The 27,399-nt window shown below is 45.4% G+C and overlaps 1 protein-coding gene across 1 annotated transcript in view; it reads right to left on the reverse strand.

Moving 5' to 3' along the window:
• The window catches only part of DENND3 (DENN domain containing 3), a 62,236-nt gene that overhangs the window by 14,751 nt on the left and 20,086 nt on the right, over positions 1–27,399 (reverse strand). Inside the window, exons 5-15 of the mRNA XM_019481806.2 lie at positions 22,803–22,914; positions 20,169–20,288; positions 18,967–19,185; positions 16,887–17,008; positions 15,462–15,617; positions 11,552–11,648; positions 8,152–8,255; positions 6,805–6,986; positions 5,617–6,138; positions 2,379–2,641; positions 1,319–1,489 (exon numbers count right to left, since the gene is read on the reverse strand). Coding sequence (XP_019337351.1) covers positions 1,319–1,489; positions 2,379–2,641; positions 5,617–6,138; positions 6,805–6,986; positions 8,152–8,255; positions 11,552–11,648; positions 15,462–15,617; positions 16,887–17,008; positions 18,967–19,185; positions 20,169–20,288; positions 22,803–22,914 — 2,068 coding nt within the window. The remainder of the gene's footprint in view (positions 1–1,318; positions 1,490–2,378; positions 2,642–5,616; positions 6,139–6,804; positions 6,987–8,151; positions 8,256–11,551; positions 11,649–15,461; positions 15,618–16,886; positions 17,009–18,966; positions 19,186–20,168; positions 20,289–22,802; positions 22,915–27,399) is intronic.

Below are 27,399 nucleotides of genomic sequence, written 5' to 3' on the forward strand. Positions count from 1 at the left end.
CCCATAGACTATTCTGTATACTAGGGATTTTGCCAGCAGTAACCTAAAAAAAGGTAAAGAAATGCATACTATTTGTGCTTCTCTCGTGTTACTGTGACAGTCTACAAGATTTTTCTGCTAAAGGCAGCATTAGCTGGTGCCATATGGTCTGACTTACAATGATGAAAATACCAACCTTAAACCAAGTGGCCACTTTGCCTATTTCCTCGTAAAAGGCTAAAACTCTCTCAGACCAGAACAGAGACCTCATCTTTGGGAAGTGTGATCTGAATTGAGATTCCATAGACTTCTAGCACGCTTTGCACTTTGACTGCTGCATGTATTTGAATTCTGGATCAAAAAGGTATCCAGAAACTTAAGAGGCAGAGAACTGCTCCTTAAATGCCAAGATTTCTTAGAAACTATAGTTACTGTATGCCATTAATTCATCTTGGATCTTTACCTTCTCTATTACTCCAGCAATTACATTAGAAATGTACTGGCTCCCAGATCACTGCACAATTCCATGTTTGTAGGCTCACAAAATTTGTGAGCAAACAAAGAAAAAAGCCCCTACAGCTGACAGATGATAAAAGGAAAATTTGGCAGTGTATTCAGAGAACTATATTTTGAATTATTTCTACACAATATCTCAAACTACTATCAGTGTTAAACAGCAGCAAAGAATAAAATGACAATGTAGTAACAAGATCTCTATATATTATTCTGTTATCTCTTTATTGAAAACTGGGAAACAGTACAAGATTTTTAAAGCATTATTAAGTATGTCGGGCATGTCAAAAATCACCTTATGCCCCAGACTGGATCCAGACTGCAGGGCTTCTTGCTGGCTGGATCTGGCCTGGGACACAGACATTGCCGTGGCAGTGATAGCAGCTCCAAGCTCAGGCCCAGAGCACTCAGTGGCAGTGACAACTCTGGCCCAGAGCACATGCTGGCAGCTCTAGCCCCTGCCATGTGCTGTGTCAGACCTGGAGCTGCCACCATCGCATGCCCCATCACTGCAGCAGCTCTAGCTCAGGCTCCGGCATGGAGCACTCAGCAGGGGCCAGCAGTCGAGGAAGTAGGGCTGCAGCTGTGGTGACCATCTAAATGGACAAAGTGCAACCATGGTCATTAGCTCTCACTTGCCCTACTGTCACCGACTGCCAGAGTGTGGTGATCCACACTCCCTGCCCATGCTGGCAGTCTGGTGGGTGGGCCAGACAGTAGTTCCATGCCAGATCTGGGCCATGTGTTTGACAGCCCTGAAGTATGTGAAAGCAGAAATAGTCTGAAGTACATGTTGTGTAGTTCAACAGAAATGCAATATTCATACCTTGTGATCATCTGACATTTTTTTCCCGGCCCACATTTCTTTCACCATTAGATGCCACAGATCACACTCTGTTTTAAGGTTAGCGTCAAAGGTGTCCTTTTTGGATACTGTTTTAATTCTCAAAGTGGGTATTCTCAGAACAAGGAAAGCTACAGTAGTACTCTTCACTTCCTGTAAATGAAGAGAAGCAATGCAAGGAAGTAGAACAGAATCACAGACAGGGTGCCGTACTCCCGAAAGTCGAGAACTTCCACTCTTCCTAGCCAAAGCAAATTCTTTTATTGTTGGTATATACCAGGTCTATCTGTACACCCCTGGGAGCCATATACCCCTGGGTCACACACCACAGCAGGGCACCCTCCATGCTGTACCAGTACCCAGCATTGCACCAGGTCTGTGGATGCCCACCAAGCTGCCCAGCTACAGGCTCCCTTAGCCCTGCAGGCTATGCCACCCAGCTCCCAAAACTGGCGAGGGAAGCAGAAGCTAGGGAATGGATGGGGGAACCAGAGACTGGCAGCAGCAGCAGCAGGGGAAGCAGCGCCTGGACTAGGAGCCCAAGGCTGAAGGTGTACCCCTCAGGAGCCAGATGCAACCCACAGGCTGCCAGTTGGAAAGCCCTGGCATATGGAAATACCGCAACATGTTCTCTAATCAGAGTTTATGAAAAAAAATGCTGATCTGACAGACATGCTCATTTTACAACCATCCTCTTCCCCTCTCACTCTGTATCCCTGGCTTTCATGCAGCTGTATCTTTCCAAGAATCTATATACTACAAGCTCTAGGTTAGAAACTTTTTATTTCTATAGCTGTGCAGCATCTAGCACAAGTGGGGTAGCATTCCTTGAGAAGGGCCCCTCAGCACTCAGTCCCTAAGGCTGAAGTGTTTGTTTAATCATTGATAGCTTTTTTTTTGGTGCATTTCCTACAGCTGTACTCATGCTTTGTGTAACATTCATCAAAGTTCTCAGCTTATGAGACAAACTGGTTAACAAAACTGAATCTGGCCTATGTTCATAATCATATAAACAGTGATAGCAGTTCCCCTTCATGCTCACCTCTATATCCCGGAAAGTGGAGATCTCTACATAGCCAGGCCGTCCTCCTTCAGTCAAAAGGAACAATCGCTTCTGGGTCATGGCGATTTTTCCAACACCGTAGTTAGTTTTAACTGAGCAGGATAACTTGTACACACATTCATTTTTATCTAAGTACTCTATTACAGCGGGTGGTAGATTAACTTCTTGAACCTCTGCTTCTGTTTCTTTCCAGTAGTTGTAGAAATCTCTAAAGGTTTCAGGATCAATTTGCTTCTGGTGTCCTTAAAATATTTTAAATGGTTTATTATTAGAAGTCATCATTCAGGATTTAAATAAGGAGATCAAGGATACTATGGGTTCAATCATACCTTTAGGGATAGCTTAAGGGGTAAGCAATGGGTGGCATATAATGTGCCAAAAGCAGCCCCAGGAAGTGTTTCAGAAGGATAATTCCTTCCCTGAGGTAGCAGAAGTACTTTATCTTTGGTCTATTATACTACAGGCCTCCACCTGCATCGCAGCCTCCCTATCTATTCAATCCAAGGAAGGTAGGAATGAGCAGCTACACTCTTGCTCCTTGCTTCCATAAATCCAGCCAGAGATTTTTTTGCTAAGTCTTTTGCTAAATCTGATAACTCTTCGTGAGGGCTTTCAGGGTCTTTATTCTCTCAAGTACAACTAAATCATGCACTTACCAAAATGGGGATAAGAACAGCAATTACAAGCAGCAGTCATTAATCTGCAGACCCAAATTTTACAAACAAATTTGCCAGTATCACTTCTAATCTGCAGTTTCATAAAACCAATTTGTTGTGGACTATTTCAAATGGAAGGGAAAGATGTTACACCTTGGAAACATTACCCTGAACTTTTCTTTTACAAATCTCTGATGCTCTTTTTCTGGAGAACGAATGGTAGTGGCTGTCTTGAACAGACTGCTAAACTTGCCATACTATTTACTTATAAGGATACACTTTCCGCTGGGGCTTATAGATAGGACTGCACTGATTTTATCTGTAATCTAAAAAGCTAAAACTAGAACATTGTTGGATGAATAAAGGTTAGTACAAAAAACAAATGCAAAACATGCTTCTACAGCCAATGCAGGGAGGCCTACAGCTGTTCCCATAGACACTACTTTGTATCTTGGGCAGTGGTTCAGGAATACTGCATGGAATCATATTGTTCTGCAATTATCCCAACTTAGTTAAGACTGTCAATAAAGTGGCTCTTCATATACTCTGTAGAACTGCTATACTGCACAACCAAAACATGAGGGTACGTCACCAGGGCCCCCAGTTTAAAAAGGTACTGTAGCATGATACTAATTTTGAGTGCATAAGTAGTCCCATTAAATAATTTGCTCAGTTATGGATTAAATGCATTACGACGTTATCATTGTCCTCAAAAGTACAGTGCAATTGATCGACCGTGGTAATAGGTCTTGTGTTCATGAAAGTTACAAATATTTTAATGAGAATTAAAATTCTCCAGCAGATTCACATGCAAGTTCAATACTCTCTCTCTCTCTCCTCCTCCTCCTCTCCCCCCAACACTCACACTTCCTACAGACTGAGAAACATTGATTAAAACAAGAACAGAAACTTGAAACCAGAGAGCTTGCATTAGTTAACAATCCAAGTAAATATACATGACAAAGCAGACAAGGTTCTTTGGGTAAATGTGATATCTTTTATTAGACTAACTAAGAAGTTGAAAATTTGTTCTTTGCAAGCTTTTGGGTACAAACTGTTGGTACCCAAAAGATTGCAAAAAACATTTTTGCCAACTATTAGTTGGTCTAATAAAAGATACCATATTTACCCAAAGAACTTTGGTCTGCCTATGTCCTTAGGCTAGTGGTCTCCAACGTTTTTAGGCTGGAGATCACTTCCAGAATGTAAGAGGAACCAAAGATATACCCTCCCCACCCCCACCCAGCAGGTAAGTCTGTGGGGAGGGGAGGGCAGATCAAGGCCCCAGCCCTAGCCCCATTCCCTCCTTCACCGCTGGGGCCTCGATCTGCCCCCACCCCCTCCCCCCAATGGTGGTGAGAGAGAGGCAGGCCCTGCACAGCTGGGGCAAGGAGAGGGACAGAGCTGCGAGCGGCTCATCCAGGGAGCATGAGGAGCAGGGGCAGCACGCAGCCTGGGACAGCACAGGGCGGCATGTACCCCCAGAGCTGCACACGGCGTGGGGCGGGCCGGGGCCAGGGCAGCACCAAGCTCTTCCCAGCCAAGTGGCTGCGGTGCTGGGAGTGGAACTATGAGAGGGGCGTCCCTGCTGCCAGCGCCACCGCCGTCCGCACCGAGCACAGCGCAGGCCAGGCCCGGAGCAGCCTTCCAGCCCACAGCTGCAGCCGCCCGCACCCACCAGCCCCCAGGGGGAGGGGAAGGCTGCGCCAAGCTGTTCCTGCCAGCCTGGCCCGCACTGTGCTCAATGGCAGCGCTGGCAGCAAGGGTTGAGGGGGCTACTGCCCCCTGCCCCCTTGTGGCCCCACTCCAACACCGCTGCTGCAGCCACCCAGTCTGAGCACAGCCCAGCCAGGAAGAGCCCGGTGCTGCTGCCCTGTCCCCAGCCCGCCCCATGTGCAGATCTGGGGGCACCCCCCCCCCCGATGAGCCACTTGCAGCTCCGTCCCCTGCCCTGCCTGTGTAGGGCCCGCCTCCACTCCCTACCTGCAGCTGTCAGCACTGCCCCGTTTGGGTGACTGGGGCCATGTACCCCCCTGATCTATGCACAGTGGAGGCAGCTGCCGCTGCAGGCTGAGCTTTGTGCCCCAAGCCCCGCTGCACGTGCCCCTGGGCCTCCACCTCTTCCTTCCCCCACTGACTGACCTGCTGGATTGGAGGGGACGAAGGAGGCATGCACACGCGCACACACACACACACACACACGCTCAGCCCCTGCAGCCCAGGATCGACTTCAAGAGGCTCCAGGATCCACCGGTCGATCATGAGTGACCAGTTGGTGACCACTGCCTTAGACCACCACGGATACAACCATCACAGTCAGAGCGGCTAGGATCTGGAACCAACTTCTAAGCGAAGTGGTGCTGGCTCCTAACCTGGGGTCTTTAAGAGGAGGTTAGACAAACAGCTGGCCAGGGTCGTTTGACCCCAGTACTTTTTCCTGCCATGGCAGGGGATCGGACTTGATGATCTGCTCAGGTCCCTTCCAACCCTACCAGCTATGAAACACCCCTAAAACATGACAAAGCAGATATTCATTAAGACAACACACTCTCTCTTCCTACCTACTGTTAAGGCATCAAATAGCCGATGTATTGTTTCAATATCTTTGACAATCCCAGATTCCTGGATTCGCTTCACAAAATCATCCAGTTGCATGTGTGTTTTTGGCAATTCAAAGTTTTTCACATGGTCATCTACTTTGGTCATTTCTCTTTGTTTTTCCATCACTTGACTGATCAACCTCTTCAGCTCTGGTTTGCGATCTGCTTGGGAACGTTCAGAAGGCGGCAAGGTTTCTATCATTTTCCTCACAAGATCAGTAGGGAAGATCCTTATGTCTGTTTTGTAGAGATTCTGGAAGTCTGAAAGTGCATTCAGTAGTTTTCCTTCTGTCAAACTAATGAGCCCCCGAAGGTAGAAGTACCTTGCAAGCAATGCTGAATTATCCGGTGGCAAGTTGCTTATAGTTCGGCTGAGGTGGTTGATAAAGTCTGTGTAGTAGGAGTGGACGCACTGGCTTACCAAAGGGAAATGAACTTCTGGGATCCTGAACATACTAACTGATTTAGGTGAGAACTTCCTGGCTGAAAAAGAATAGAACAGCGCAGTGCCAAGTGTAAGCAAATAAAGGTCCAACTATATTCAAAACAATCGGTATTTAAATAAATCAAATCCCCCTCCAACTGTTCTCCCCCAAGATCACATCCCGATTACCCCTGCATGTGGTCTGAACCTCAGGCAAGGCAATATTTATGCCTGTGATAGAACTAACATGTTAAAACATGTCTTTCTGGCTGCCATAATATTCGCATTAGTCCATCACTGTTCAGCAAGATACTTTAATAAAATGTGCTTCCCTTCAGGCACACGGTGACTTCAGTGGGATTTGCTTTACTAAGCAAAGGTAACCTTACCACATACCTAAAGGTACTGCTGAATTGGACCCAAAGAAAGAAAGGAAGTGTTGGTATAGGTACTGAGTAAAGATAGCTTCACAGCAGCAGTCTAAGAACAGACAGACATTCGACCTCTTCATAATGGGTATCAAGCTGTTTTAACAACAAGCATGCTACAGTTGGGGGCATGCCCAAGTGGCCCAAAGCTCAATAATGCAAGTAGCTACGTCAGGACAATTCTTGGTACCTCTTCCTGACTGTCACAGTGTTTATGCTGGGAGGACTCTAAGGATTCGGCCCATAACATCAGTGCACACAATATGGTACAGATTAGGTAAATTTTTCCCCCCTTACCTCGCTCTGTCTCTGCTCTTCGAAGTAAGGAATTCTTAATAGGGTTATCCTGGGACTTGATATCTTGCAGATTGGGCATGCTGATTACCATACGCCTACTAATCATGTAGTGAGGATTAAATCGTTTTGAAGTAATTTTCTCCATAGTTGGTCTTCTTGGGCTATCAAGCATCAAATTTAATCTGCAGAAAAGAATTTTCCACATATTGTACAATACATCAGTGTAAGTGGAGATAACAAACACCAATAATAAAATTATTGTGTGTTAGTTTATATTACACTAGTATCTACATTTTACACTGCTCCACAGTACGGTCAGTTTACATCTGGACCAATACACCTTGTTCTTCTGCAGTAAACTTCATATTGATGCAATACTAGCCAACTGCCTAGCAACAACAACAGGCAGGGGGTGCGGGCAGGGACAGAGGCCTGCTTCCGGCTCCCCCCAACCTTCGAGGCCAGGCCTGCTCGCCCTTTCCCCCCAACTCTACTGCGGGGCCATGCCTGGACCCCTCCCCTCCCCACCACAGTTTGGGTGCCAGCCCCTCCCCCAACCTCCCCATTGCCATTTCCTGGTGTGCCCCACCCTGCCGCATACCCTCCGTTTTGGGGCCAGACCAGGCCCAGCATGCCCCCACCCCGGCCCCCAACTGCTGTTGTGGGGCAGGCACTGGGCCTGCCCCTCCACCCTCCCTGCCACTGCTTTGGGGCTGGACCAGATCCGGTGCACCCCCCCGACCCTCCCAGCCACCGTTTCAGGACCGGGCCCACTTCTCCTATCCCCCTACCCCGCTTCATCGGTCCAGGTCTGCTGCTTCCCGCGCCACCGCGGCGCACTGGTTTCTCCCCGCCAAGCCCACATCAGGAAGGGAGCAGCATGGGGAGGGCACAAGGCCAGCAGCACTGGCCTCGGGGCCCCCCCCCTTCCGCATTCGCTGCCTGCAGGGAGCCGGGGGCAGGGTGCTCCCCCCTTCACTGCCACCTCCAAGGAGCAAGGGGGGGGGGGTCCTGCTGGCTGCGTCCCCCCCACTTCTGTCTGCTCCATTGCTGCTGCCTCCAGGGATCAGGGCAGCTCCCCGCTCTGTCCCCTGTGTCACCACCATCATGGCAGTGCTCTGCCGCAGTGTCACCTCCTGTCTGAACGCTGTATTCGCACTCTGATTGGTTGTTTCTGTCAGCCAATCAGAGTGCGAATAAAGCGTTATGGACAGACAGACTATGGCTTTTATAATATAGAATCAGTTAAAAAATGAATTCTAATATCACCAAAAATCAAACTGGTTTTTGCCATGGACTTCAATGAAAGAATCAAATCCATGGTAACCTCTGATGACAGCATTTTACCTATCTTCTTCAGTCTCAGTACTCAGCTCAAGCCGAGCAAAGGCATCCATCCTTCTGTTTAGACGTGCTTTAAGAAAAGAGTGAAACATGTATGTCTCCAACACCTGCAACAGAAGTAAACTAAAATCAACTGCTGACCATAGCAATACATGGTGTAGTAGTACTTATTTTCATTGTCCCAAGGGAATTACGTTTTAAAACCTTAGATGTACACAATGTTAAGAGCGCACACCTCAGTAACGAAACTGAAATGTAAAATTTAATCAATTGTATCATTATACACCAGAAGTGGGAAATTATCCGGGCCTGAGGGCCACATAGGGACTTTTGATCAGCTGCCATGGGCTGGGTCAACACTGTCACCACAACCCCAGCCCTGCAACAACTCACCAAAACTTCCTACAGGGCTGTTGGCGTGTATGTGTATGTGTATGTGTATGTGTATGTGTATGTGTATGTGAAGGGGGGACTGCCTGGGCGCTAGGTCCCAGGAGCCTGCTCTGGGGCGGGCAGCTGTCCTGGGTGGTGCAATCTGCATTTCCTCTGCGGCACTCCGCATGGGGATATGCTCTGCCCGCTTGCACTGGGGCAGCCTGTGCCATGGTCCCACTGGCGCCCACAGCCCAGCTGGGGGCTGCTCTGCACCCCCACCTCCAGTTTGGGGATCTGGACCCAGAGCCCCACGCACCTGCTGGGAGTGGCACACCACAGCGCAGCAGGAGCAAGAGGAAGAGTTGGTGCTGGTGGTGGGGGGCACAGAGCAGCGCTCAGCTGGCTGTAGCTGCCCCTGCCCAAGGAGCTATTGCCTTGACACTGGAGCTGAGGCAGATGTCATCTGCTTGGACTTTAAGAAGGCCTTCGATACTGTTTCGCATCCTAGTTTCATAAGAAAGCTAGCAGGCTGTGGAGTGGACGTTTATACAGACAGGTGCGTGGCAAACTGGCTTAGGGATCGCACCCAAGAAGTGGTGGTGGATGGGTCGTTTTCAACCTGCAAAGAGGTAGGCAGTGGTGTCCCGCAGGGATCGGTCCTTGGACCGTTGTTATTTAATATCTTCATCAGCGATTTGGACGAGGGTGTGGAGAGCACCCTGTCCAAGTTCACAGATGACACCACGTTATGGGGCAAAATTAACACACCGGAGGGCAGGGAGTGGATTCAGGCTGATCTGAACAGGTTGGATCAATGGGCAGAACAAAACAGGATGCAATTCAACAAAGACAAATGCAAGGTACTGCACCTAGGGAGGAGGACACCCCAGCACACCTATAGGTTGGGGGATGACCTCTTCAGCAGCTCAGCGGCTGAGAGGGATCTTGGAGTCATAATTGACTTCAAGATGAACATAAGCCAACAGTGTAACAAAGCCACGAACAAAGCCAATCACACCTTGTTGTGCATTAGCAGATGCATGACCAACAGACTGAGGGAGGTAATCCTCCCTCTCTACGTGGTACTAGTCAGGCCACAGCAGGAGTACTGTGTCCAGTTCTGGGCACCGCACTTCAAGAGGGATGCGGAGAATCTGGAGAGGGTTCAGAGGAGGGTCACTCATAGGGTTTTGTACGGAGGCCATTAAACATACAAGGGGAGGTTGAGAGATCTGGATCTCTTCAGTCTTCACAAGAGACATCTGAAGGGAGACCTTGTAGTAGCCTATCAGTTTATCAAGGGAGGACAACAGAGAGTTGGAGATGCGCTATTTACCAAGGCACCCCTAGGAGTAACTAAGAATAATGGGTACAAGCTAGTGGAGAGTAGATTCAGGTAAGACATTAGAAAGAAATTCTTCACAGTAAGGGTGGCCAGAATCTGGAACAGGCTGCCAAGAGAGGTGGTACTAATCACCCAACTTGGAGGTCTTCAAGAGGAGGCTAGACAGGACCTCGGTCCTTTTCCTGCCTGGGGCAGGGGGTCGGACACGACGATCCTTCAGGGTCCCTTCCGACTCTATGATCTATGAACCTATGAAGCACACAGGGCTTCGGCTCCAGCTCCCAGAAAGGTGGCTGGGAACTGAAACCAGAGCCCCGGCGCTGGGTTAGGAGTCAACTGGCTGAAGCTGCTCACCCACTTGCCTGGAATGGTGTAATATGGCACAGCAAGGCACAGTGCAGCAGGGGCAGGAACAGATTCTGGAGGGCTGTTCCCAATGTGGCTGCAGCTGGCTAGGTGCTGCTCTGCGCCCCCCACCTCCAGCAGCCGCTCCTCCTCTGGGACCAGGGCCGGCAGGTGCCAGCGGGAGCCTGGTGCAGGCTGCCCCAGCGCAATCAGGCAGGGCATGGCCCCATGTGGAGTGCCATGGGGGACAGCCACAAGCTGTATCCAGTCACCTGGTGGGCTGGACCCAGCCCATGGGCTGTATTTTGCCCACCCGTTTTATACAATTGGCGTCATTACACACCCTATAATTTTATCCCATTATAACCAGAAAAAGATAACAACTAATACTTATGAGTAATAACAACAGAATGTCAGTGAATTCATCATAAATGTGCATTAAAGAAAAAAATTTATATGTAGGAATTTCTGCCAAACAAACATAGCTAATCACCAGTATGTTCCAATTCAACATGCAGCTTTATATGCTCTCAGGAAATTTCACATAATCAGTTCATCTGAGTGTTTGACTTAAAATCTATTTGTAACTTTATTTTCCCCACTAGATGGCACGCTATGCTGGAAATTGTATGCATTTTGCTAACTGGTAGCAACAGCTGATCTAATTCACCCTTTTAATTTTTACTCTTACTTAATGCAAAACGCTGCTACTCACTTTTCAGTGTGGCAATCCAATTTGATTTGCTTAAAATCAAAACACATCGTTAGTTTTGTTTCATTTTGGGTGTTTCGGGGTTTGTTTGTTTTTTATTTAGCATCTTCCCAATTTGCAAATAATTAGAGGTTGGCTCGTACCTTAGAGCATAAACATGGTGTTGGCCAGCTGCTTGTGGGGAACTCACCCTTCAGGAATAAACTTAATTTGTTCTGGAATTGGGTAACAACATTTTGGAGGGCAAGAATGCTGTCACCATGCCTACAGATTTTTTTAATTAAACGAAAATCTAGTCATCTTGTTGCAAGAGCTTGAAGTTCAGAACCAAACCATCAAGGATGGAACTGGAGGGAGGAAAAGAACACAAGACTCCTATGAACACTGACCTGGGGTTAAGGGAGCACTGTTGATGGAAGACAACTATACATGTTTATGAATAACTTTGGGGGATTGGGTGCATTTTTCAATGTTAAATCTGTTATTTGATAAGTTGGATTCATGAATAAAATTTTTAAAAAGTTTAAAACTGTAGACATTTTGGACTAATTGTTTTGGTTAAAGTTTTTGCCAGAAGAATAAAATAAACCAACAAAAGACTGGAGTATGCCTAAAGCTGAATTTACCTTTTTGTAAAATGGCTGATCCCCTGGGGCTCTTGTTTTCAGAAACTCTTCACTATTGAACACTCTGTGTTCATAATTTAGATGGTCTTTTACCTCCCTGTTAATAAACAGCATATTGTAAGTCTGGAGATTTCTAAGAGCAATGCACTTTATGCTGACCCACTTGTTCCAATATACACACAGCATAATGTCAGAAGGAAAATTCAACCCTTCTTGGCTACTGAATCAAAGAAAATTAATGCGGAATTTTGTAACCAGGACTCAGGCAGGCCACCTACAACCACTGACAATTTTCATCAGTAAAAGGCAGGGGATAAATGTTTGGTTTTTCCTCCCTGCTGAGCTCCCATGCAGAACCAGCTCTTTGTTTGTCTCATGGTTTTTTCATCCCAATCCCCACAGGTAGATTTTTGCACCTGCACAGAACCCCACTTCAGGGCACTCTCCAGACACAAGAAACTGCCTAAGAAATTCTGACAGCAGGGTCAGAGCTTTATTTTCCCCCCTCACATTGCATCTGCATGCTACAAAGCAGTACAAATTATCTAGCACCTTCCAATACGCTCAGAAACTAACTTTACTGCTAACCACATTAACCAAAGGAGAGGCAAATGGTTAAAGAACAGATGTATATTAAGTTTATGCATGGTCACAACAGGAAGCAGAAGTACTCTCCTGGTCCCTGAAAACCAGGGGTGATGTGCTCCAGAGAGGGTGCAAAAAGCAAGCTGCTTTAGAAACAAGCAGAAAATTGCCAGAGGGTTATACCTGAAACCAACAGCTGCTGGTAAAAAAAATATGAGATTTTTTTTTTTCTAGACCTATGCATACTTTGGTGAGTAAAAGAAAGTCTTTCTTTTGTTTTTACATTCATTACTGATTCATGCCTATTACCAAAGTCATTCTTAAGGAGGGATTTGAATGAAAGAGATGAACTGTTCAATGAATCAATTTGGAACCGCAAGCTGGGGGATTTTCATGGCCATGTCCTGGGCTTGCACAAGGCCAACATTTATATCCTATGATCCCTACTGACTTCCTGCCCCTGGGACAGGGGGCTGAACTCGATGATCCTCCAGGGTCCCTTCCAGCCCTAGTGTCTATGAAATCTATGAATACCATGTAAACTCTAATATAACATAAGAGCCTTGTGCTAACCCTGAATATCAAGTGCAACTTTCATCCACTGAGCATTAAGAAAACAGATATATATTATGGAGCCACTGTCTGTGTACACACACACACACCATATATCATATACCATTTACATATACAATGGATGAAAGCTACACTTGATGTTCAAGCTCAGCACAAGGCGCAAACACCTCTACCTTCTTGCTGAACTCAAGAGGTACTGTGGCACCCTCAGACTTGTACAAATCCATGGGCCTCCTGAATGGAGAGTTACAGTGAAATGCTCTGTTTAGGTGAGGGAGCCTATTAATGTACAGCCTTAAGTTCTCAGAAGCAGGAGAGCAACTAGGTCACTGCCAAAGAAAGAAATGTGGCTGTAGTCCAAGAAAATTGGATATCCAGAGCTTGACTAGTACGTTTTAATGCAACTAAAATAAATTTGTTTCTGTTCAAACCTACAACCTTGTGTTAACAAGGATAACTTTGGTGGAACTAAATGGGATGTTTTCCCAACTCTGAAAGGCAGATTACAACAGGCTTCAGGGGTAAAGATTTTGAAACTCTACTGAATCCAAGCCAAAACTGCAAGAGTTCTTTCATCCACCACCAAGATGCTAAATGAAATCTTTAACATGAACTTTATCTTACGGCCAGTGCTATCTGTAACTATAGAGAACAGCATTTGAACAGTTCACTTCAGTTCCTCTTTTTTTTTTAAATGTTACCACACGTGGGGACTGACTCCATGACACAGCAGCAATGGTGTCAATGGGCTGCAAAGACTGAACTCTACATCACACAGCATGTGTGCAGCTGCCCAGTTCTAAGCAACCTGCCTCTCTCAGAAACCACACATTTTCATTGCTGCGCAGGATCCATTGGCCAAAGTCCCCTAAGCTTATTTTTGTGACTTGCAATCTGTGAGCCTGCAAGAAATCAATGTGACCATTAATGCTATTATTTAGGAACATCTGCCTGGAAAAGACAGGTGGTCATCAAGTCCAGGTGCCTGCTATCAAACACAAACATCTCATATAAACCTAATCTTAAAATGTATCAAGCTTCCTCTTAAAAATTAGGTTGCTTGTAGGGGTGCACTGATAAAGATTTTCTCAACTGATACCAACAGCAGATTAACCAGCCATATTGGCTGGTACCGATCTGAACCCAGCCATCTAGGAGCCCCGGCCCTGCAGGCAAGAGGAAACCCAGGCATATGGGGGCCCCGGCCAGAAGGCATAAAAGTATCAGAGTACATTATCAGCTACAAAAGCCTAAAAAAGCTGACAGCCAATAATGTAAATTTCCCTTTTATTGGTGCCTATCCGATAGGCAACTGATATTTCCGGTGCACCTCTAGATGTATGCTCCAACCATTCTTACTAAAAAGGTTGTTCCAAAACCTTATTCTCCTAATGGTTAAAAAGCTCGCCCCAATTTTCAATCTACATTTAACCCTGGATGGCTTTTACCTATTTGTTTGTTCTTGTACAAACATTGCCCCTTACCTTCAATAGCTCTTCTCTCTCCTTAATATTTACTTCCCATGATGTATTTAAAGAGAGAAGCTATATTCTGCTGGTCTAAGCAAGCCAAACCCGTTTAGCTTCCTCTCATTATACAAGTTCTCCATTCTGATGATCATACTAGCATGGCTGGCCAGAATTGTACACAGGGTTCTAGCTTCTTTTTAAAACAAGACTACAACCTAACCCCCACCCCCTACACCCCTTCCTCCCCCACCAAATCTGTAACATTCAGACTGCACCTCTCTCATCTTGGTTTTTTACTATGAAAGGGCAGGGGTTTATTTCTCAGAATGCAACAAATTATTTGGGGTACTAATCTAAAGGTAGGGATGTCAAATTCATCCTCCCCCAAATGCAGCACCCACTCAGATCTGTGCTACATATGGCACATGTGGCATCTGGTCTGGGGCTGCCCCGAATGCAATGCCTGCTTCTTTTGTGGGTTGTGGACTGGCTAGAGTGGGCACCACATACGGTACATATCTAGTTGGAGGGGACTGGCCACCACAAATTGATCAATCCTGGCTCAGTCGCAGACTGGCCAGAACGGGTACTGTGCGCAGCACAGAACCTGGAGTAAGCATATCACCCCTTCACTGTGCACCGGGCTGGTGCAGTGTGCACCCCATGGGTCTATTTGGAAGTTGGTACAGCACCAGGGGCTGGGTGTTGGGGCTCCATGGGCTGCATCTTTGACACCCCTGATCTAAAGTATCTTACAATGAAGCTATTCCCTGATATATGTTAGATGCTGACAAACTCTAGCCACTGTACTAAGAGAGTACAAGTTAACTGTTATATTCCTTCACTAAATCTAGAGACTTGTTATATCTGTAAAAGTACAGTAAAAGCTGCATTATCCAGCATCTTACAAGCTGGAATGCTCTATTAACTGGCACACCGGCTTGTAACGTCAAAGCAAAAACAAAAAAGTACCCACTGTGGCACTTCCCATTTCGCTGAGACCCTACTGTCTGGGGCAAAGCAGCCTGGGGCATAGCAGCCTGTGCGGGGCCTGGCTCCCTGTCCCTTGGGGCCCACGGGAGAGGCGGCAACGCTCTGGATGCAGCGGCCCGAACAGGCAAAGATGCCTGTTCGGACCTCTCAGGTAACCCACGTGTTTTGTTATCCAGCTTCCCCCATTCCCCATGGGTGCCGGATAACAAAGCTTTTGCTGTATTTCCATTGTTACTGGAGGTATAGGTCTTAATTCACAATAGAGATTTATGCCATATATCATCACTTACCTGAAGATGTTAAAAATTAACTGCAGAGTGATCTGCTGAATTTCAGTATTCAGCTTTTGCTGCCAAGCCCTTCTACGCATTTGTAGTTCACTGAGGTTTATACCGGAGGCTAGGTGGCAGAGTTCTAGATCATAATGCAACTGAAGGCTCTCCACCCTAAGGCGGGATGAGGGAAAAAAAAATTAAAAAATTTGCAATTACTCTAAGTCCAGGGGGGGGAAGAGCGGAGAAAGGGAGAAATTGTGACTTTTAAAATAAAAAATAACTTGAATCTCATCTTACTTTCAACTAAAGAAATAGCAAGTGTCGACAAAGGCAAGAAGACTTCTTCAAAATCTCATAAATAATCAGAAAAGGTGTTACATTAATACATAAAAGAAAGGAATTAGGAGGAAACTCCCAGAAAAATATTAAAACTTCTGAGGCCACTGGGTCTTTCCTGGACTGGTGTTTCAATTTAGGGGTGCACCAATAGAGATTTTTTGGGCCGATACCGATGGTCAATTTTTAAGGAGCCATATCAGCCAATACCAATCCAATTGCCAATATGTGGCCCGGCAGCTTGGAGAGCAGTGTCTGGCTGGTAAGTCTGTTGTGGAGGAAGGGTTGAGGAGAAGGCAGGAAGGGGGGGGCAGATTGAGGCCCCCGTGGTGGGGGAGGGACTGGGGCTGGGGCAGAGGCAGGCACTGCCCAGCACAGGACAGAGCCGTGGCTCATCTGGGGGGGTGCTGGGAGTGGCTCTTGCCACTATGCACACCCCAGAAGGGCATGGGGAGCATGTCCCTAGATCTGTGCGTGGGGTGATTGCAGGCTGCCGCTGCAGGCTGGAGCCAGGGCTCTTCCAGCCTACCTCTCCCTGCCAGGAAGAGCCAGGTGCCAGCCCCAGTCTGCAGCAGCAGCCCACCCTTGCCTTGCACCCTCCATGCCCTCCTGGGGTGTGCATAGTGGCAGAAGCCACTACCAGCACACTCCAAGTGAGCCACAGCTCTGTCCCATGCCCTGGCTGGGCAACACCTGCCCCTGCCCCACTCCCTCCCTCACCGCAGAGACCTTGATCTGCCCCCACCCCGCTCTTCCCCCACAACAGACTTACCAGCTGAAGGCTGCTCTCTATGCTGTCAGCTTGCTCAGTCACCTACGTGCTGTGCTGTGGCTGCGCACACGTGCAAGGCATTTATCAGCAACATTAATCAGCCACATCAGCCCAAAAAAGCCGATTGCCAATAATGTCAATTTTCCTTGTACTGGTACTGATACAAAACGGGACTGATGTATCAGTGCTCTTCTTTTTCATTTTATGGGAAATAACCAAAATCTTAGCCAAAGAGATTTCCATGCAACTTATGCTACTACGAAAAGAACTCAAGTTGGGTTTTTTTGTTTCATAGACAATTTCATAGATTTCACTGTTTGTTTGGTTTTTACCTTTTTATGAAAATTTCTGCTGCTTCTAAAGGGACATCTGGAATTTCAGTCTCTCTCTCAGACAATTCTGAAGATGTAATATCGCCATTATTAATGTTTATTAGAATTAAATCTTCAGCTTCCTTTAAGAAAAAAAAAACATTCATGATTAAATATAAATAAATGCTGAACAAACATTTCTCTAGCTAGAATTATTCTAGCATATATAATTACCGATTTTAAAAACTTGGCCCAGTGGAAATTTTGGACAATTAAATACTCAGTTTGAATGCAAATGAAGTTTGACGTTAACATATTAGGATTAAAATACAAAAGATTTGGCGATCTAATATTCTCTCCAGCTAATATTAATTAAAGTCAATTCTATAAATCTTTGCGCATGAATGTATGCATATAAAATAACTACCTTTTTTTTTTTTTTTGTCTCCTAAGACTACAGACTTATACTCTCTGGAGAAATAAACCTAGTGTGGTAATAACTGGAAAACACAGTTTAATGAAGACCTTAATTTCAGAGAGATTTAAAGTTCTGCGTTGACATCCATTTGCAAAATCTACACCATTCAAATTATAACCTATCTAAAAAAAATCTTTAGAAACCACACAAGTGTAATAGTAATTTCTTTAAACTGTACTTGTGATACACCACCCCATATTACAGGGGTGGGCAAAATGCAGCCTGTGGGCCAGATGCAGCCCGCCAAACCATTCTATCTGGCCCGTGGGGCCCCTGAAAATTTTAGAAAACTAATATTTATCTGCCCTGGCTGCCTGTCATGCGGCCCTCGATGGCTTGCCAAAACTCAGTAAGTGGCCCCCCACTTGCCAAAATAATTGCCTGCCCCTGCCATATCATCTAGGCCATGGGTTCCCTAAGTTTTGCCCCTGAAAGGGCATTTCAAAGGGACAGTCCTGGGTGGCAGGCCACATCAAAAGGGGATTACAAGCTGCATTTGTCCCATGTTTTGGGAATCTCTAATCTAAAATGATGATGGGTTCTTGTCTGATTCCCAGCACCACTGATATATTTTACATTATAAAGGTCATATTTTTCCTCCCAGGCAGGTTCCGTTTAGAACATTCTCCGGGGAAACAGAAGATCTAGTTTCAGATGGAATAGCACTAAAGTTTAGATACATTTATGTGGCATATCTGACCACCTTCCCAACAAAGCCGCAGGACAGCTTACAGGGAAAGAAAAGAACAACTTGTTAAATAGAATAGCAACAAGCGAATGAAATAACTTAAAAGGGGAACTACAATATCAACATAAAACCTACTAAAAAGTATCAACCTAGCTTTGCTTGTTAAATGCCTGCCGAAACAGGAAGGTCTTACAGTGCTTACTTATTGAGACAACTTAAGCCCTGCCCTTAAACAAACTTTTACAAACAGGAACAGCCCACAGACCTCAGACAGATGATTCATGTGTATACATTACTTGAGTATGTGAGCTAGCAGGACTGGAACCTAAATCTAATCTTACGTAATGCACTAGGGTCATTACCAGACAATCTTGGAAAGTGAAAGGATTTCAGAATAAGCATATTGAATAACTTGCTGAAGTACGTATACCTCATAATGGTCCTATTTGTATATGCTTGCTTCTTGTAGACAACACAGCAGAAGTAAGGTTTTACGCGGGATCCAAATGCAGCATAGGAAGCAACTTGGTGAACATGCGTGGAGGAAAAGGAACAAAGGCTGCTTGCAGACATTTAAAAAAGCCCGCCAGCACTTTACTTCAAACTCTGCATGCTCCCGCACCGAGCCCAGCACACACCCAAAAGAGGCAGTATGTTATAGCTGAACTCAGCTTGCCCAACATTGGTACAGATCGGGCGCTTTAGTGAGGCTTTTTTGGTGCTTTATCTAATAGCCGATTGACTCAGCTATTAGATAAAGCACCAAAAGCCCTGCTGAAGGGTCTGACTTATACAGATGCTGCAGAACCAGGTCCAAGTAATACGCTGCTTCTTCTGGTAAAGTGTGGTGGTTTGTTTGTTTGAGAGGTTGTTGGTTTGTTTTTTTTTAATGTTTCTAAGCAGCCAGAAAAAATTAGGTGTGTTAAAGGACATACCTTGCTAACTTCTTCAAAGTGATCCACATGACATCCCATGAGAAAAGATGTTGGAGCCATTACAAAGTCCAGCATTTGATGTGACAGTATAGGTACAAAAGTGTGCTGCCACTGAAGAGGATGAAGGTACAACATAAAACATTCAGCTACAAGAGTTAGCAGGGCCCAATCAGAGGAAAAGAAAACGATCCTCTGCTCGGTTAGGATGCAGGTCATAACCTGGAAATAACAAAAAAATAATGGATGTTAATCCCACCTAGTAAATAGAGCAAATTCCAGCAAATAAAGGTCTCTAAAATGTTTTACATAACAAAGAATCGAGTCTCAACCTCGCAAGGCCAGTGTTTTAATAGCTATTTTATATAATATCCCAACAAAAGCAAGTTAAAGGATTCTTAAACAGCAAACAGGATTCTGGGAACAGAAAGCAGGTATACAACACAGCAGGGTTCTAAGAAGGCCAATGAAAGTTCTGCTACTGCCTTTGATGGAGCCAGGGTTTACTGTCAGGATTCCCTGCTCTAGCCTGCAAAAGGCCTTTATAACATTCAGATTAGGAATAAAAGCAAAATCAATTTGCATTGATGTAATTACCCAAAAGTATGCATTTCCAGGTGCACCAAGCAGGAAATAAGCCTGAATAAGTTTTTCAAGTCTTTGGCTATGCACAGTATATGTCCATAGAAAGGGTAGAGTCAGGGGGGATAGCTAAAAATATATGCCAGCAGAGTCTATTTTCAAAACTGGGATACCAGAAACATAGCTGGTGATGATAAAGTTAACTGCAAGCAAAAAGGCATAGATGAAAGATCTCCAGTCTTCTGTCCAAAAGAGGAAGCAACTGAGGGGCACTACTGAAACATTAAGAAAATAAGAGAAGCTGTTTCAGGATATCATCTTGCCTGTCCACATCAACCACAAGGGACTAAAAATATGGGCATCGATAGCCAAAATGAAGTGGTATTTAAAAAAAAAATTCAAGCTCCCACATTTCTGAAAAATGCAGCCTACTACCTTCACCAACATTATCATGCTAGCTCCAACTATAGAATGAACTGTACATGTATATCTATCATTTAGTGTAGTTTATATTTTAAAAATAAACACTTTAAAGAAATGTAGCAGCCATGAACAAGAAGAGGAAAAACGAAATCTTCACAGATTCTGTTAAAAGATTTTATTTATTTATTTACTGATTTTACCTGGAGCACCTGCTTTGGTTTCAAACGCAGCAATGGAAGATGAAGATCCAAATCAATAATTGGGCTATCTGGATCCTCCCGTGATGGAATTATTATCTGGAGTGGTTTCATATTAAATATCTGTGGCAACAGATTTTTTCAGTTAACTCTTTATTGCAAATATATTTTCATAGCATATGCAATTTTAAATTCCAGTTCCAACTACAAAAGAAATAAATAAATCAAAGCTGGTGTCAGAAAAAAAAAAGAGGCAGGTAGGTGTATAAAACAAAATCTAAAACGTCAGCTGCATGCAGAAAAGCATAACAAGGTCTACAAAGATTATTATGGACTATATGTTTCCACTTTCTGTGAAGTAAAGTGTTTTTAATAATGAAACCAAGATAAAAATTGAGTACATGAAATACATTAAATGCATTTAAATAATAAAAATCAACTGGATGACGATCGATATCCTTTTTGCAACATGGAAGTTAGAAAAGTACTGCAAACAAACAAACAAACAAACAAAAACAAGGAAAAAACCAATCCCTGTATTAAGACGCCCAAATATGAAGAACGCGACTAAAAAGAACCAGCCAAACTGATTAATTTCATTTTTCTAGTTTCCCAAATTGCAAATGCAAATCTCTAGAGCAGAGGTGGGCAAAATATGGTCCACAGGCCGAACTGGGCCCACCAACTGGTTGGATCTGGCCCGTGGCTAGGCCCACAGTGCTCCACATGGGGCTGAGCCCTACCCACTCCCTCCGGGGCAGCCCACGCCATACCCCCGCCAGCCCCAGCCAGCATGCAGCTTCCAGCAGGGCTGTTCCCAGTCCAGCCGCAGCTAGCCAAATGCTCTTCTGCTCCCCCAACCTCCAGCAGGAGCAGCCAGACTGGAGCTCTCCTGCCTGACCACCCACCTGGAATAGTGCAGCAAGGGCAGCAGCAGGAAGAAGCATGACCACTGGAAGCAAGGGGAGCACAGCAGTACCTAGCCTGCTGCACCTGCACCAGGAACAGCCCCACCCGAAAGTGCATGCTGACCCAGGCTGGAGCTGGGGCTGGGGAAGATGTTCTGCTCCCCTTGCCTCCAGCTGTGGTTGCTGCTGCTGCCCCACTGCTCCAGGTGTGCGGGCAGGCAGGCAGGAACGAAGCTTCAGCTGGGGGCTCCTGCCGAAAGAGTGGAGCTCTGGCTCTAGCTCCTGGCTGCCTTCCACCCACTCTGCTGACCCACAGGTGGCTGCTTATCACACCAGGCAGGCAGAGGGAGTGGAAGGCAGGCAGGAACTAGAGTCAGAGCCACCCAGCTGAAGCTTCTCACCTGCCTAGAGAAGCACCAGTGAAGCAGAATAGCCCTGCCAGCCCAGGCCCTAGCCAGCGCACAGCTTCCAGTGGGGCTGCAGGTGGCTGGGTGCTGCTGTGCTCCCCTCACCTCCTGGGGACAGTGCAAGCCCAGCTGGCTGCAGCTGCGCTGGGAACAGTTTTGCCAGAAGCTGCATGCTGGCCGGAGCTGGGAGCACAGCACTGGCTACCCTGGGTACGGCTCGGACCGACGTGGAGTGCTGCAGGGACAGCTGCTGACCAGACAAGCTCTACTGCACGCACCCCCCCACCCTCCCCTTCTCCCTCACTCCTCTCACCTCCAGCTGGCTCCCAGGCAGGCCCCTCTCCTATGCGCACCCCCAACACCTTCCCCTCCCATAGGGCAGGGCATGCAGCTTATCAAGAGACCCTATGTGGCCCTCGGGCCCAAATAATTGCTCTGCTCTAGAGGCAGATCCTGCATAGTCTGCACACTTCACTAAGTTAAAAAAAAAAAAAACGCCTGGTTAAACCTGTTTAATTCTCCAACTACGGTAGCTTTACTCTCTTCAACCTCTCAGCTCAAGGTCATGAGCATGCTCGAGGGAAGTGACCTGGCTGAAATATAGCTATGCTGCACCTTGCTGATTCCCAAATGTCAGAACTATCCCATATAAGCCATTACAGCTGGGCACCAGGTTGAGCAGTCCTAAAATGGCTCTAATTTATATATGCCATTAGGCAAAGCCTCCCAAAGAAACGGTAGAGAGCTGCATTATCCGAAACAGTCTCCTGGAGCTCCCACATGCATTGAAGGAGCACACTCAGCAGCACTACAGTCTTTTTGCAGAAAAACTATCAACTTTATGTACTGTTATAGCCCTGATTCACCATAGTAGCCCATCTTTAATGTATCTATCCTCACAAGAGCCCATACAATAGAGAAACATTATCTTCATTTTACAGTTGTGATTTGCAAAGACACAAAGCTAAATGATTTGTCCAAATTTACAAAGAAAATTTGGCAAAATGTAGCCACAAGTCTTTGTCTCCCAAGTCCTACCGTTGCTCCCAGTACCTTAACCATTAATCCACCTTTCTCTGCTGCTAACTGTTGCACAGAAGGATCAGAGCCACAGTCCTCTCCAGTACTGTTGCGCTACAAGTCTCTAAGGAAAAGGGGCAGAAAAGGTCTTAATTTCTAGTACACAGGTATTAACTTGAGCCACACTGGTGTAAAACTTGCATGAAAATGAAGTATTAGCCTCATTTCACACAAAGCACACACTTGGTATTTTATAGCAGAAAAATTTTAGAAAAAAGATGAAATTAAGCTTTAGCAGTTACCAAATGCAGCGGTCCTGGTGGTGGACTGGGTATTAGAAATAATTTTGCTGCAAACTCCTTTATATGATCTTCAGCATCTAAATCCTTGAAAGGTCTCAGGTGTACCAGCAAGCTGAAATTCAATTAAATTATAGAAAATTATTTTTAAAGTAACATGTAAAATGGAAAACACATTTTCTATTGATAGGCTAGAACTAAAAACTTAAGGCATAGGGGGTGCTGAAAGCATTATTCCAGCAAATTTACTTTTTATTCATGTGACGTTTTATTAGCTCTAGCTGATTTTAATGGTGCTACTATGCTTTTAAGGCTGCATTTTGATTTCTCTCACACAGATATACACATATTACGGGACAAATCTACTTGTGCAAATCTGTCAAACATTGCTATTTTGGGGGCAAACACTACCCACATCAAATGACACAGGGCTAAAGCTCAATGTAAACTGTCAGGAGACTTGTATGTCCACACTATTACTTATGCAACAAAAAAAAGCCCCCAAACCAATTACTGCAATATTCCATTTACAAATTAAATAAACCACCAGGGAACAATGAGCATTAAAAATTTTCTGAACTATCATTATCAAGCCAACATTGCACTCTTGTACATACTTAGAATAAATACACTATTAAATGCACATTTTCATACATGTATAGTCTAGTAAAATGAATAACTACAAAATTATAACTTTGAATTGTCCATCCTTTGTGCACACAATATTCCACTGTTGCACAGTTGTTTTTTTATGAATATATTTAGGCTTTTTGTAAATCAAAATGCTGGAATTCGTTGCTAAGACCAAGTCCAGAAACCTATTTTGAATGCTGCATGTTCATTACACTTGTTCTTTTATGAGATGTACGTTCGAAGCTCAAAATGGGAGGAACCTCATTTTTCCCCCAATGTTTGCAAAGTGCTAAGCAGGTCAAAAGCTCTACAAAACATAACAGTGAACTGGGGAACATCAATTATGCCCCACGTCAGGAGTGCAGTTTTCATCTCCTTTTAGAGGCCGATCAAAACATACAGTTAAGATGCTTGTTGTGTGTAAAAACCACTTAGTGCTCATGATAGAGGGGTTCTGCTTTTAATGCTGGAAGCTCTGAAGTCAAACCTCAAACAACATATAGAATAATGACATAACGTCTGTCTAAAATTTCTCAGAAATTTCATAAACATCAGGGATCATGGGACTTTGCCTTTGTGCTCCGCCTAACTTTCCGAAAGTAGCACGATTGCAAGGTCCTCTGTGTTTGCACGCTCGACTTAACCCACCATAACAAAGCCTCAACTTCTGAAGGGCTGCGGTTCAGCACTTCTGAAATTCAAGTCTCTTCCAAGTTTCTCAAGCCTGCCACCCAAAAACCATGGTACATTTAAAAAAATAAAACCACTAGTTGTTGCTGAAAACGTAGGTCAATGTTGTCTCTGGAAAAGGAATCTGCATAGTCTATCCATCCAACAGTATCAAATTAATTCCCTGTCTCCTTTCAGATGAGGACTTTTCCTTGTTCAATCCATAGCGAGCCTACTTTTTCTGCTCATTTGGGCATTTCTTTTGCCCACCGCAATCTCCAGTCCCAATTTCTGGCCTAGCTTTTCTGCCTGGCAAAACTATATATGATGCTTTAGCTCAGAACTGTCCAAGTGCTAAACAGCTGAGGATCACACTTCACGCAGGCCCCAACAATAGGGGCTGTACACAGCACAGCCCCTAACAGTGCGAGCTGTAGGTGTCCCCGTTCCCCGCTGCACCACATGCATGGACAGCACCCCCCAGCTCACTAGCCATGGGCTCCCCCTGCTACACTACACTGCAGGCCACATTGTGCCACACCACCCCCCAGGGCAGGCACAAGCAGCAGCTGGAGGGGAAGCCGAGACTTGCTATCTGCTGCCACAACCAGCGACAGTGGGAACAATGACTGGGTGAGAGCCCAGGGGCTACAGATCCTTGCAGGCCACACTGGGCCCTTGGGCCATCAGCTGGACAGCCCTGCTTTAGATCAGTGATACTCAACCACATTTTTTTAAGGGTGCTTGGACTTACAATGTTAGTACTCTTAGGTGTGCATGATTCACAAGTTAAACCCTAGGGGCACCTACACACATGCTCCGACACGTTCCGAATTGAACACGTCAGAGCAGACTTGATGAACTGAGTCTGCTGGAGATCTCTAATCAGAAGGCTCCAGATGCCGCAGCGTCTCATGTATTCAGTGTCCCCACGTTTCAAAACAGCAGCAGCAGCAGCAGCACTTTAACTAAAGCTTGTCAGACGAGCTTTAGTTAAAGTGCCCCACTGCCATTCTCAAATATAGGATGCTGAACACACAAGATGCTGCAGGCGGTTTAATTAGAGTAGTTCTCAAGAGCCACTCTACTTAAAACACTCCCCCCCCCCCCCCCCCAGCATGTGTAAAAATGCCCATAGATTTCAAATAAGAATCCATGGTGTCAAAACCATTTGGACCTCTTGTGATCTGTGAGTTCTTTGCAACAGAAGAACTGCTCTATTATTTTTCCATAGTCAAGGAACGAATAAAGCTAACAGCTGTTTTTTTGCAAGGGGTGCCTTGGATCCTTAGACCTAAAAAGGCCGAGAACCCTGCTGCTTTCAATTTAATTAAGTAGCAGTGGTAACTAATTCCAGCACAGGGGACACACCCCCATGAGTACAAATGGGCAAGGGTGCACATTTTCCATGGGACAAATAGCAGCAGCATATATTTGTGCCACAGCTATTTGTCCCTGGTCACACCCCTGCACGCACACTCCCGGGTGGGGTAGGGGAGGCTGCTGGCCCCCCTTACCTGGGGGCCTCCTGAGGCAGAAGCAGCACTGCACCAGCCACTCAGAGCCTGGCTGGCAGCCATCCAAGATCTGGTTTCTGCTGCCATGTATGCCACACCACTTTTTTAGCAGTGGTTTTTGTTTTTTGACACTGGGATCTCCTGGTGTCACGAAAAACCCACCATGCTTCAAATTAGCAGCATGGTGCACATGCACTGGATGTGGTTTGCAGCACCTGAAAACAGCTCTGAGGCACTGCAAACTGCATGTGCACACACATGGGGACACCCCCAGAGAGGTTACTTTTGACCAAGGTATTTCCTCTCACCACAAGCAGAATATATTTCTTTTATGAAATTGTAACTCCCGTAAAACTCTGGGAGCACAATCCTGAGATCAGGTCCCTGTTTCACATACAGCAGTATAGACAATGAATGCTGGCTAACTGACATCGTACGCTCCCATCAGGTGCAGAGACTTATCTGTTTTGGTTACTTCATTCATCCTAAACCAGAGGTGTAAAGACACAGCCCAGGCCTTGGGCCAGATATCTAACACCAGCAGCAACTGCGGTGTGCTGGGGTTAGATGTCAGCAGGGGGCTGTGTTTGGGTGGTTGCACGCATCTGGGGACATTCAGTGATGCAGAGCTGTGTTCAGATGGCAGTGTGAGTCTGGGGGCATGGAGTTTCCTGGGGGGGGGGGGGGGAAGAGGGGCAGAAGTGAAAATGAAAATAAACCATGGAAATAATTAAGGAAAGTAAAACAACAGTTAAGTCACCGGGGGGGGTGAGGGGGGGGCGAAATAGAAAAAAGTCAGCTGCAGCTACTCTAGGTTGTCAAGTTAAGCAATAAAACATGTAATTGGTGTAGCAGCTTCTGTCTTCAGATATGAAACACTTTGGGCTGGGATAAATTAATTTAATTTTACTAGTATTTGGGCAAAAGGTAAAAATACCCCAATTAATTCATGTAAAATATGCTCAGTAATTAATACTGAAAAGTTTTTCACAGTCCTCCAAACAGAGCACGGGTCTACCAAAATTGTTTTGATTTCAGTTTCAAGCAGAAGATTATTAATTCTGAAAAATATTCCAGTATTTATTGTGAAAAAACAAACAAGTGTTAACATTGGCACTTACTCAGGAAATTTAGAGAAAGAGAGAGACCATTTATAGGACCTATTACAGGAACATACTACATAGACTTATCATTTCCAGCCAATATCTGGTTACCTGTAAGGCTATGGAAATGCACTGCTAATATAGCAAGGAAGCTGGTCAATTTGGGGGCATAAATGATATCCCCACATGTCCAGCAAGTGTAGGGATCAATCAATCTCTTCAAATCCCAATATTTAAACCAAGCAAATGAGATGTATAAAAAGGACATTTAACTAATATACTGTGCCCACTGATGTACTGTGAAAATAAAAAATGTCTTAAATCTACACTAGAGGACCCAGAGATGCTAAAGAGTACATGGTCTTTCCAATCTATTTCTATTAATCATTTGCAGCTTATTTTAGAATCAGAATCAGAAGAGTGCAAAGGGACCTCAAGAGTCATCTGGTCCAAACCCTTGATTGTACGCAGGAATACTGGGCGTCTTTACACTACTCTGGGGTGGACAAGAGGTGCTTTAAATTAGGAGTAGCTCCAAGAGTCACTCTAATTAAAGCTCCTGCCAGGTCATGTGCATTCAGTGTCCTGTGTGTCAAATGGTGGCAAGGGCACTTTGTCAAACGAACGTTAGTTAAGCTTTAGTTAAAGCACCGCTGCCGCCACTTCGGAGCATGAGGA

Source organism: Alligator mississippiensis, chromosome 3 (genome assembly GCF_030867095.1).
Source record: "Alligator mississippiensis isolate rAllMis1 chromosome 3, rAllMis1, whole genome shotgun sequence".
Lineage (NCBI taxonomy): Eukaryota > Metazoa > Chordata > Crocodylia > Alligatoridae > Alligator > Alligator mississippiensis.